Source organism: Gavialis gangeticus, unplaced genomic scaffold, assembly GCF_001723915.1.
Source record: "Gavialis gangeticus isolate Ggan-Ray unplaced genomic scaffold, GavGan_comp1, whole genome shotgun sequence".
In the NCBI taxonomy this organism is placed as follows: Eukaryota; Metazoa; Chordata; order Crocodylia; family Gavialidae; genus Gavialis; species Gavialis gangeticus.
Window position 1 is genome coordinate 31,112,414 of NW_017729008.1, and position 12,556 is coordinate 31,124,969.

The 12,556-nt window shown below is 48.2% G+C and overlaps 1 protein-coding gene across 4 annotated transcripts in view; it reads left to right on the plus strand.

Annotated features, from left to right (window-relative positions):
* The window catches only part of FRMD4A (FERM domain containing 4A), a 379,383-nt gene extending 367,410 nt beyond the window's left edge, over positions 1-11,973 (plus strand). For 3 of the 4 annotated variants that reach the window (XM_019509538.1, XM_019509535.1, XM_019509539.1), the window contains exons 21-23: positions 1,817-2,676; positions 5,465-5,561; positions 9,790-11,973. In XM_019509538.1, coding sequence (XP_019365083.1) covers positions 1,817-2,676; positions 5,465-5,561; positions 9,790-9,892 — 1,060 coding nt within the window. In that variant the 3' untranslated portion in view covers positions 9,893-11,973. Of the gene's footprint in view, positions 1-1,816; positions 2,677-5,464; positions 5,562-7,450; positions 7,523-9,789 lie in introns of all 4 variants that reach the window. The other variant, XM_019509536.1, reaches the window with a different exon arrangement.
* The last annotated feature ends 583 nt before the right edge of the window (positions 11,974-12,556 follow it).

A 12,556-nucleotide genomic window follows, 5' to 3' on the forward strand; every position in this document is an offset into this window, starting at 1 on the left:
ACCCCCCACACCCCCCCCCCCCCCCCCCCCCCCCCCCCCCCCCCCCTCCCCCCCCCCGCGCGCGGGGGGGGGGGGGGGGGGGGTTGCGCGCATGTGCATGCGTGCGTACAGGAAAACCTGGCACAAGTGACCAAGCAAGAGGCAGGTCAAATAAAACGGTTCTGGGAACAGCAGGATGAATTAAGATGGCAGTTTGAGGGAGTGATGTTGAAGGGGTGGTAGTCAGTGCCGGTAGGGTTTCCACAACAACCTAATGCTGGCCCTGTTCTGCTGTCCTGGTAAACTCCTAGTTGCCTGGGGGGCAGGAGGGGACAGAGCTGAGTCAGCTGCAAGCAGTTTTGGCAATCCCTCCTCAAGGGACTGGTTCTGATCTCCCTTACATTAATGAGCAACTCCACCGATACCAATGGAGCTGCCTTAGTGAAGAAACTGGGTATTTATACATGTATCTTTGTCTGCTCCGACGTGGCAGAAATCCAGCATCTCAGAGCAGACTCAGTTAATCGACTCTAGGGAGCACGCAAGCTGACGTGCCCAGTGCTGTGTCACGTGCATTGGTATAAATGGCAAAATGCCGCTGCCGCGTCAGCGCACAGAAAATGGCAGCGATGCACTTTTGAACTAAAACACCATCAATGTGTTTTAGTTCAAAAGTATGCTGCCATTTTCTCAGCGCTGACGTGCATTTCACCATTTATACAAATCCAGGTGCTTTTAAAAGTGCCCGGTGCTGCAGTGCATGCATGTGTACAAATGCCCAATACAAGTGAGCTCCAAATAAGGGCCTGGGTTAAGTCTGCAAAGGGCTTTGGAATAGAAGTGCCTTGTGTGCTATGTCATTTGTTCATAGGATTGCTGAGCAAACAGCTAGTCTGTGGTGTGGGAAATTTCACCTGACTTGCACTTGAGAACCACCCTTGAACAGCAAGGGGGAGTTTGAGCAAACATATTTCAGCCTGTGGCTCATTCATGAACTATTTGCCCTGACCTTGGCTATTTGTCATTTGTGCTGTGTGACTGGTCACATGGCACCATTGCTGCTCTGTGAATGGATGACTGATGCTCTCTAAATACTGGGCAAGCCTGTCTGGTATGAACAAAGACCACCCAGATTTGGATGTGAATCCATATCCTTAGACACAAGCCAGCTCTGGGTGCTTGCCCAAGGACCTTCACACTGTGACATTCTTGCAAACTTAAACCACTGGAGAGACCAGCAAAAACACCTAGGTGCTCCACGGGAGTGGCTTTAATAATGGGCAGTATTCGTTAGGCTTGGGGGGGTCTCTGGAGAGAGGAGGATGCTGAAGAAGCTGGTCTCTGACCTGCACGTGACCATGTCAGGCAGCACTTTCATGACAGGGCTTTTCCCAAGGAGATGGCTGCTGGAGTAGCCATGCCAGCTCCAAAGGTTGTGAAGGAGCTCGGTAGCCCAAAAGCCTCACATCTGGGTGGTGGAAGGGGCTGGGTTGCTTTTTCAACCCACCCCCGCAGGCTGCAACCCCATAAGCACTCAGTGAGATCTAACCCACATTCCCCACTATCATTCCTCTACCTTGGGGCAGAGAGAAGGGCATTTCATGCTTCCCAGGAACACCCTCCTGAACCGTGTCCCCTGCCATCCTGGCCAGTGCCAAGCAGCCACAGCTCCTGTTGGAGTTGGTAGGAACAGAAGGTACTTGGCAGCTCTCAGACGTCATCTGTGCGCGTCTGACTGGATCAGCGTGCTGCTGTGGCATAAAATGCTCAGAGGCCACCCAGCAGCTCCCATTCATGCAGCCGACTCAAGTGCTAACTATCTTCATGGTCCCCACAGGTCAGTAGACATCAGCCCTACCCGACTGCACAGCCTAGCTCAGCACTTTAGACACAGGAGCTCCAGCTTGGAGTCGCAAGGCAAACTCCTTGGCTCAGAGAACGAGACGGGGAGCCCCGATTTCTACACCCCAAGGACTCGTAGCAGTAACGGCTCCGACCCCATGGATGACTGTTCCTCCTGCACCAGCCATTCCAGCTCTGAGCACTACTACCCTGCTCAGATGAACCCAAACTACTCCACGCTGGCAGAGGACTCCCCCTCGAAAGCCAGAGAGCGGCAGAGGCAGCGACACAAGTCAGCGGGGAACTTAGTCTCTTCGAATTCAGGGAGCATGCCCAACCTGGCTGCCAGGAATGGAACAGGCCACCATGGCGTCTACCTGAACAGCCAGAGCCAGCCGTCCTCTCAGTACAGGATCAAAGAGTACCCCCTGTACATCGAGGGCAGCTCCACACCGGTGGTGGTGCGGAGCCTGGAGAACGACCAGGAGGGGCACTACAGTGTGAAAGCACAATTCAAAACGTCCAACTCGTACACGGCGGGGGGGATGTTTAAGGAGAACTGGCATGCGGACGAAGTGGACTCGGTGAGACTGACCCCTTCCCGGTCTCAGATCATAAGGACTCCATCTCTGGGTAGAGAGGGCCATGAGAAGGGCTCGGGCAGGACTGCCGTGTCAGACGAACTCCGGCTGTGGTACCAACGGTCCACAGCCTCCCACAAGGACCACAGCCGCCTGTCGCACACAAGCTCCACATCCTCAGACAGCAGCTCCCAGTACAGCACATCTTCTCAAAGCACCTTTGTGGCGCACAGCAGGGTAACGAGGATGCCTCAGATGTGTAAAGCAACATCAGGTAAGAGCCAGGTCAGGAGTTTTTGCACTGGTTGGACTGCATTACTGGTGGGGCAATAGCTGGTAATCTATGACCAGCATCAGACCAGACTGCTTCCCCTGTCCTTGTGTGGGTACAGCACACTGCATACCCAGTCCTCCAGGTTGGCCAGTTGTATTTTACCCCAAACACTCATTTGGGGAGGATTCCTCTATTGCAGCTCTGAAGAAATAAGTTTACAAAAAGCTAGAAATAAAAACTCAGGGTCTGATCAAGAGCCCACTGAAGTCAGTGGAAGTTTTTCCGTAGGCTCCATTAGACTTTGGGTCAGACCTCTAAAGAGGTGCCAGAGAAAATCCCATCAGCAGGAACACACTGGTCCTAGGACACCGAGTTGGTCACCATGACAAACTTGCAACATAGAAAGCTACCAAATTCAGAAGGATGCCACCTTCCAACTAAATCTACTAGGGAGTAAGAGATTTTAAGTTCATAATGAAGCAGTGATTTGAACATCTGGTGCAGAATTAAAAGATAGTTCTTTAACAAGGAGCAGATGGTTCTACTAAAAAGATTTGGGTAACATCTGGAAGGCAAGATCTTTGTCCTGACTCGATCACAAGCTACTAGAGATGCTTGCTGACCCTGGGGGAAATTTTGCAAGACATCTAAAATCAGATGCTGTGGTTAATGAGGAACAGCATGGCTACTGTGGGTCCTCTTATCTGGGGTCACTGGGCTCTTCTGTAGCGTCACTGTCAGATAATGGTGGAAAGCTGAAAACACTAAATTAGCAAGTGAGCAAAGTTTGCCTGAGACACTATTCAGTAGTTTAAAATTAAATCGCTACTTGGCATCAAGCCCTCTGTTGACTAGTTTCAGTGACATAAGAACTAAGATAAGATTTACCCAACCTTTCCTCACCCACACCAGTGGGTCAGATTGAAAGGCTGATGGAAGTCAATGAACAGGTACATCATGGGCAGGATCATAGCCGGCCTCCCTCACCCTGTCTACAGCCATATGCTTCAGCCTTGACATGCAGACCTCCCTTCCAGGGGTCCTGTTTCCAGGGCCCATTCAGTTGTGTGCGTCTCAAATGAGGTCACTGTTGTGCATGCCAATTAATCATGATGGTGCTTTTAAAAATATCAATACTTGCATACCACTAACTGAATCAAGGCCACTGCAGTCATTTCACACAAACCACTGAATCGCTATCAGCCCATCATTTTCAATCACTACTGACTTGGGGCCAGATTGGAGTTGGCAATATGATGATTATTGCACTATTCCATTACCAATTGTTGGTTGATTTATTTCCATTACCTAGGAGCCCCTAAGTGCAGGGGTTGTGAACTAGATGTACATGTATGGTCCCAGAAGATATGCAGGGGTAGGTGGAAACAGAGCACCACCACCCCGTGCTGCTGCCTCTCAGGAGCAGCGCTGCACAGATGCTGCGCTGCCACCACTCACTACCCCTTCTTCCCCATGTCTGGCCACTTGCTACCTGCCCCAGGGGTACACTTATTAAAAAAGATTGAAAACCCCTGCCTTAGTGCATTAGGTATTTTGCCACTCTTTTCTGCAAATTTTTCCCCCTCCATTAGTTAGGAAATTCAGACTTTCTTAGGACATTTCTGCCTCAACAGGAAATAGCTGAAATTTAAGGAGCTTTCCTACCGAGATAGATATTGAGACCAGTTTTGCAGACCTGTTAGTTTTAGATAGGACACTCAGAAAGAAAGCACCAGTTAAAAATACTGTCCCTGCGAGTTCCTGAGAGACTTACTTAAGGCTGTACTTCATTAAAACTGGAGAACATAATGTAGTTGCTTTCAGTGATCATGGCACATCATGATCCGAGGGCAGTGTAGGTCTAGTCCTCTAATAGCTAGCTGCTAGAATATGACGAAAGGATGATGCTGACCCATAGGGCCATCTGTTAAGACAGAACAAGTTAGACTTTGCACTTTTCTCATGTTTGAGCTACAGGTAAGAACAGCAGCTTGTAGGAGGGGGCTTGTGAGAAACAATCTGACTGTACAGCCAAGGCAGATCAACATCTATTGAACTTCAGTGTCCTTCAAAGATTATGCTCTTGGGAAAGTGTTGCACAGAGCTCAGCTTTAGGACACAATGATCATAAAATGGGGTTCGCCTTCACCCCCATAGATCCCTGTAGGAGAAACGCCCCACAAAATTCATGCTGCTATTACAGTATTTGCATACAGAAGTCCTCATTAAGATCATCTCTCTTCTGGTCCTACATTTATGGTTTCACTGTGGCCTAATGTGAATGAATCTTATGACAAATGCCTGAACTCTAGAGTTTGGAAGCTCCCTGCCAGAAGCCCTGCCTGCTGCTAGCACAGGATTTCGCACATGGCCCCCAACATGCCTCTGCCACCTGCACTGCTAGCTTTGCCCCTGAGAATTACCTGCGGTGGCTGCAAACTGTGGTACCAGCAACAGGACAAACTGGTTCACTTTCACCTGCTGAGAACATGAGCCTCTCATGGAAGGACCTTTAGCCTATGAGACACACAGTTGGAGACTGGGGCAGGACAATATTTTCCTACCCACATGAAGGCAGAGCCAGGAGCACATGCTTGCAGTACTGAACTAGCTATTCACTTGCTGCTCAGAGAGCATCTGCCAGCCTGTGCAGACAGCTGCAGCTACATGTGCTGCACTGACTCCCCACTGGGTTGCAGCTCGTCTGGGCTGTCAGGGCTGAAATACCTTGACCCTCCTGCCCTCATCTAACTGGTTATTTTTCCCCCCCATCTTCCTTGTTTTTCAGCTGCCTTACCTCACAGCCAGAGGAGCTCCACACCATCTAGTGAACTAGCAGCTACACCACCAAGCAGCCCCCACCACATCCTGGCATGGCAGACTGGGTGAGTCTCAGGGCCTGGAGAGCTAACATCCCTCCATGTCCCAGATCTCGTCCCTTCAAGGAAAGAATCCCAGAGAAATAAGACCTCTGAGGCAGAAAGTCTCTTCGGGAACCAGGCCTTTTCCTGAGGGCAGGGGGAGGATGCTTGAGAAAGAGGATGAAAGCATAAGGCAAGGGAACACCATCAGATACTCAGCACCTCGTCTGCAGGGAGAGGGCTCCTATTCCCTGTTCTTGCTTCAGTCCAAATCTAGCAGTGTAGAGAGCGCACCTTTTATCTAGCGCTGGCAGGAGCATCTTCATGTCACCGGCTTTGCTCTCTCTGGTACCAGACGAATGGTGGGAGACAGATGGTCCCCATCATCGTACGCAGCTGAATTGTCTTTATAAACATCCCCCTGGTCACCCAAGCCGCTGGGACAGCTACTCAGACATGGTACAGGTACAGCTGGAAGCTTAACTATTATAACTCCAGTACCTGGGGATGAGGAAGAAAGCTTCCCCAGGGCACAGGTCCTGCAGGATCTTCATTCTGTTCATTTGTCTGGTGGTGTGAAGCAAAGATCCTTTCCTACATCCACCCAACCTCCCGTTTCCCTGTATGCTGCCAGTACGTGATTCTGTGAAACTACGAGAAGAGACTTCCTGGCCTCCCACTTTAGAACCACTACCCTAGGGAAGGTTAATTGTCCTCTAGCACATGGGTTCCCAAACACTGGGCTGCAACCTGGTACCCAGCTGCGGCAGGTTGGCTGCTGGGTCGCGGCACCAGTCCCCCTGCTTGGACCACCGTCTGTCCACTCAGGCTAGTGGCTTCTGGAGTCACAGCTGAGCTTCCAGGGTTAAAGCCGGGTGGTGGCAAACACCGGGAGGCCAGCTTCATGTGCTCTGTCCCACGGTAAAAAAAAGGTTGGGAACCACGGCTCTAGCAGTCCACTACAAACCAGGGAGCTTATCCAGCAGTCACTATAGGAGACAGACATTGGTGGGCCTCACAGTCCTTCCCTCCTCCAATATAGATTAGACTGCTGTTTGGTTTTAAAAGAGTAAGGAAAAGTTGGTCACTACACTTGGTCTCCACTGGAGCATCTAAGCCAAGACTAGACCTTGAAACAGATGGGAACAAGGGGGAGAAAGAATAGGACCTCAGGCTCCTGAAATAAATCCCACTGCACTGCACTTCTAAATGCTCAAATATGAATTCCTAGGATCCAAACTCACCAGTTATATTTGAGGTCCCAGTCCAAAACTAGAAATCAGTCTATAATCTGAGGTACACAAAACATTGTAATACCCAAAACTTCTGCCATTTTGCCAGACAGCTGAGATTTCCACCATTTGAGGTCTTAGTTTTGACTCTGCCTCAACCTCTATCACCATCTGGCCTTATCCCTCTCTCCTAGTAAGACTGATCTGAAACCAGTTGAGAAGTTTTCTGTTCTGAAGGCAGCCACCAACTTGAGGACTCAGCATCTGCCACTCAACAGAACTGCTCCCTGGCTTTCACATCAGGATAGCAGAAATCCACAGCTAGTGGAAACAGACTGACTTTAATTGTTATCATTTAAGGAGACTGTACAAAAAAGTAATGGGAGATAAATTTGTGACTGGTTTCATGCTTGGGAAAAAATCCAAGTCTCCAAGAAGCAGGTCCGGTTTATTACTGGGTGCCTAATGAAAACATGGCCATCTTGTTACTTTGTGGCATGAATCCAAGATTTAAAATTCTGCCTGACATGCTTCCTTGTCACTAACTCTTTTGTCTCACAATGATTCACCAATTTGTTTTCCCACTGTATTAATAAGCTCTTAACAATGCTTGTTTCACTTCTTCTCCTTAACATTTCCTTTCTGCTCTTTCCTCCTCTTTTTTTGCTCTCCTTTGTTCAGAGAAGCAACAGACAACTCACCCACTATGGATGAGTCTCAGTCTCCAACTCACCAAAGTACTGATGAATAGAGGTATAGTAAGGGAATGTTTTGTTCTTTCATCCTTCTGCCCTGTTGCTTGCATTCTGCAAATACAGTGCAAATAATTTTGACGCCCTCCTGTCTGTACGGAGCAACCACTTGAGCTGCGTGGGCCTTTGTCTGAGAGCAAGGTTTTGTTCAGCTCTTGCAAGAGCCAGCTGAAAGCATTTATATGTGAGCTTCATTCTGCAGCTCTCTCTCACCCATTCAGCACATCTGTAGTTCCTCTTGGTTAAAGGCCTCATGCCTGCTTGCTTTGCAATGCAAGTGGCCAGGCTGGGCTCGAGTAAGCACAGAGCATTAAAGGGAACAAGAGATGCCTCATTGCCAGACAGTTTCAAAGCAGTCTAAGCAAAATCCTGAACCAAAATGGGGAGCAAGGGCAGTTCCTCATACTTTCAGGAGTAGACTGCAGGAGGCCTGGATACATTTCCAGGTGTAGCTGCATGCTTCTTGCAGGACCCTGGGAAAATCCCTTGTGCTCCCCCTTGCCATCTGTACCATGGGGAGGATATTTTCTGACCCCACAGCGGGGCTGGGAAGATAAAACTGCGAGTGGAGAGGCATTCTGACCACTACAGTAATAGGGCCAAGTACACAGATGGATAGGAACAGTCCTGCCCTGGCTCACTGGGAATGGAAATTGGCCCAGAAAAAATTGCAGTAGCTGTGAAACCCCAGTCTGTTACTCTACAGTCTGACAAAGTGGAATGTGCTGCTTGTTTCGAGCCCAAATATATAATTAACCCATAAACTTGTGCGTTGTAGCAAGGGGTTTGGAACCAGGAGGCTCTTAAAATGCAGCTGAGCTGCTTGGTTTTACCTTAGACAGACGGCTGCTGCCTTGGGCCTTAACTAAAGCAGCAAGCAAAATAGAGAGAGAAGACCAGAAATGCTACGTTGCTTCAGCCCTGGGGCTTCCTGGCCCTCAAATCTGAGCCTCCCTAGCAGAGGACACAGCCACAAGCATCACAGCCACTGAGTTCTCGGGGATGGGCTTAGAGGCAACTGCAATGCAAGATCTGAGAGCTGGAAGCTGCTCACAAGTCCCTGTACCCAGCAAAAGTGTTAGGCACTATGGGATAGGTGCTTCCCTGTACAGCCAGTCACACACTTGAACCTGGGCATGTCACACCAGGCAATTTAGTGCAATCAGTGCCTCAAGCAGCATTTCCTCACACCAGGTAGGCGTACCCCAGACATGGTGTTTTCTAGCTAAGCAGAAACACGCCGTGATGTCTTTCCCAAAGGGCAACCCCTGTATGTCCTAGAAAGACCCTTACCATCCCCAGCATGTCACAGCAGCCTGTTCCATCAGAACATCCTTCTGTTGCCAAAACGGCAGAGTCCTCGCAGGGTGCAGGGGTCCTTATCCTACTCGCTAGTGTAGGCCTCCTATTTATAAGGTCACTGATATGAGAAAGCAAGCCAGCAGGCAGTCCTGACATCCGTTCCTGGCACATCCTTGTCAACTCGTTACCATGACTTCCTTGTCTAGAAAGTATCCCAACAAAAAGTTTCTTGCTCCCTGTCAAATCAGACATGGCATCAGCAGCATTTATTTTGCCTCAAGTCAACAGCCAGCCCCTCTGGCTTGGAGGTGGGGAGGAGAATCACCAGTGAGAAACCTCCACAATATTGCTGCTGGGATGATGTAAGGACCAGGGCACAGAATAAGAGGAGGTGTGTGTTCGTGTGTGCATATCCTATCCACCTGCATAAACACAGGAGCCTGGATGCATTTAAAGTGGAGGAAAAGGGCTTCTTGCTGTAGCTGCCCCATTCATCATCACATAAAGCAGTAAGCTACATGCACTGGATAAAGCCCATGTCCTTTGTCCCCTGGCTGTGCCAGCACCTGTGAGTGAGTGCATTACTGATCATGGGCTTTTGTTGAAGGTCATCAGTTTTGATGCCATGCCACGTACCTCCTTCTCAGAAGGGGTCTAAAGCTGTCATTGGAGTTCAGTTTCCTCTTGGGAAATGAGCCCAAGCTAAACTAACAGAGAAAGATCTCTGTTCAGCTACTATTACCTAAGTAAAAGCAAGGTCTTCTGGGAGGGCCTGGCTGCTTGGGTCCTGGATGTGGGGACTATTCTGCGAGTACCTGCAGACCCCCATGACGCCAAGGTGCCACTCAACACACAGCACCTCATCTCCTACCCATCCCTGTTGCCTGGTGTTTTGCGTCTGCGGCTCAATCTAGGAATGCCTGCTGCCACACTCGTTTTAATGCAAAATTTCCTTTTCTCCTGTAGGAGCTACAATGATAGCTGCTTCCTGGATGCTCCCCTCTATCCAGAATTAGCTGATGTCCAGTGGTATGGACAGGAAAAAGCCAAGCCTGGGACTCTAGTGTGAACCCCTGACCTCAATCTGATCACATCAATGCCATTTTGAGATCACCTCACTGCCTCTTCATTTGCCTTACCCAGATGCACTGTCACCCGGCACCAGCTTCAACTCTAAGCACTTTTCTCGAAACCATGATCAAGGATAACACTACCAACCACCGACCCCACAACAAGCAACAGATCTCAGTATTTCCAACCAGATTGCCACGGACTAGTAGATGCCTCCTGCAGCCCCAAAGGGCATAGGTGACACATGAATAACTACACTAGTCAGCCAGGTAGTGATTAATTTAAACAAATCATGAAAACCTTTCAAAGTCTAGGCATCAGCCTAGTGTTCTGTGGCAGGTATAAAGAGTAGGATTTCTCCAACCCATAAGCTGATGCCAACACAGCATCAGTAGAAAAGTTGGGGAGACATTTGCCAAGTCAATCTCTTACTCCTAAAGTATTTCCTCTCTGAAGAACTGTAAAGAAAAGCTTGTCCCTTCACAGACACGTCAGAATATCACATCCAGTTCTGTGCTGCCAAAGATCCCCCCAAAAAAGGCATCAAGTCAAGCATGCTTAGCAGTTTCTTGCCACAAAAATCTCTCTCATTTAAGCCCATTTCCAGACACAGCAGTTTGCTATTTGGAAATGGTTTTAATCTTCCTTCAAGCCCTGCCAAAAACTTGGCATACCCCAATGTGATGAAGACACACTGGAGGGTGGGCTGGGATTGCTAATGTAATCTTGAGAAGCTACTATTAAACAGGACAGACAAGAAGGTTGACCAGGCTACGAACTAAAGCAGAGGCAAGTACTGCTGCTCTTAGCTGGCACAGACTACCACAGACACAGCTATTTTTGTTTTTTGGGTTAATAATTTGTTAAGGAAGGTGACAAATTGCCAAAAGCCATTATTGGACTAGACCCAACCAATCAATTATAGCAGATTTATGCACAAAGTGGTTAACATGAAATCAAAAGGAAGCACAGCCTGCTTTGACATAAAGCTGCAGTCACATAACTGTTCAGCTGGTTTCATTCACTAGCGCCAGTGTAGCAAAGGGCTCGTCATCAACGTATCACTGTCTGAGAGGAGCCAGTCCGCCATTACGGGAGGGCCCCAGTACTAGTGTGTAGCAACAAGCAGACTAGGCAACATTTTCCAATTACAAGAAGGGACCAGAAGAAATCCAAGCTATACATTACAAACTCTTCCATGTTCCACGCAAAGTAGAGCCGTTTACCGATACCAAAAGGAAAAATGCATGAGAATGAGCGACGGAAGGAGCTGCAAGTTTACACAGACTTTTGAGCAATGCTTTATACAGGTCAAGCCATTGAACTACAAAGGCCTCAAAGACACTTTTGTAATGAACACGTGCACAATCTAGGTAGGTGTTGAAGCTGGCACATCTAGTCTTCACTACGGTGCTATGCTGTTTTTATTGCCACTAGATGGGAGTGGGGCTCCTGACCCCATCTCTCAACTCGTGAGTGCAGATGACGATGATTTCCTATGGGAAAGGCATTAACAAAAAACGGCTGGAGGGGGTTATGGTGTGAAAAGCAGAGACTGAAGGTAGCTTTAGTTTAAAAAAATAAAAACATAGTGTGAGTGTGTACGAGTGTATGTGTGCATGTGTTTTAAGAATAACAATAGAGTCTACCAGACAAGGAGGGCAAGAAATTTAGACACCCCAACTTGGAGCTGCCACACCTTTTTGCAACAGTAGTGCCAGAAAATTGTGCTGTATGAAACGATCAGATGACTGGACTGCTGCATAAGCAGACCTGGAACCATAATGGGCTTTTATGAACACGAGCCATTATCATTAATGCTTTTCCCTGCAAAGTTAATCATGCTTATTTGAATACTCAGAGTGAATCCACGCCAGCGAGTCACTGTAGGGTTTGGAGTGGGCAGTGGGATTTGAAGATGAGGGGAAACAGGCACCAAGAGGTTAAGTGACTTGGCTCGGCATCTCATAGGCATTCAATGGCGGGGCCAGGAACAAGCCACAGATCTAATTTCCGCGCTCTAACCATGAAAATTACTTCTCCATAAACTGACATTTTAACACTGCAAATTTAAAAAAACCACCCCTGAAGTATGCACTAATCTTTCCAAACCCAAAGTCTGCAGAAAGCTAGAATCATTACACTTGGAAATAAAACCATGTTTGAAAATAATCATGCGTATTGCTAACCAAGTGCGAGGCAGAACTGACAGCACCAAGCTAGTCCCCATTCTCTGAAAGGGCATTGCACCATATGGTTTTGTCTTTCCCACTCTGTAAATTTGGACTGCTAATAAGGGAATTATTGCCTCCTCCCAATTACTTTTGAGAGGGGATCGTGCCAATTAGTAATGGTAATGGTAGTGCCATTTGCTGGTAACTAATCTTTCCAAAGATTAAAAAGGCCCAAATTAATCACTGACAATGCATTTAGCCTACAAATCTGAGAGGCTCTGAGCATGTTTTTATTTCTTTCTCCAAGTATTTTTTTCCCCCTCTATAGCCTTTTTCATTAAAAGGAGTCAAGAACAGCAGTACAATGGGACCTCGGGCACTACTGTAATAAAAATTAATTGCTCCAGAATCAGAACAGGCCCGCAGTTGTGTAGCAGGGAAACAAATAGGGTGGCAGCCCTCAAGTTCATTATGTTGGGATTGAAACT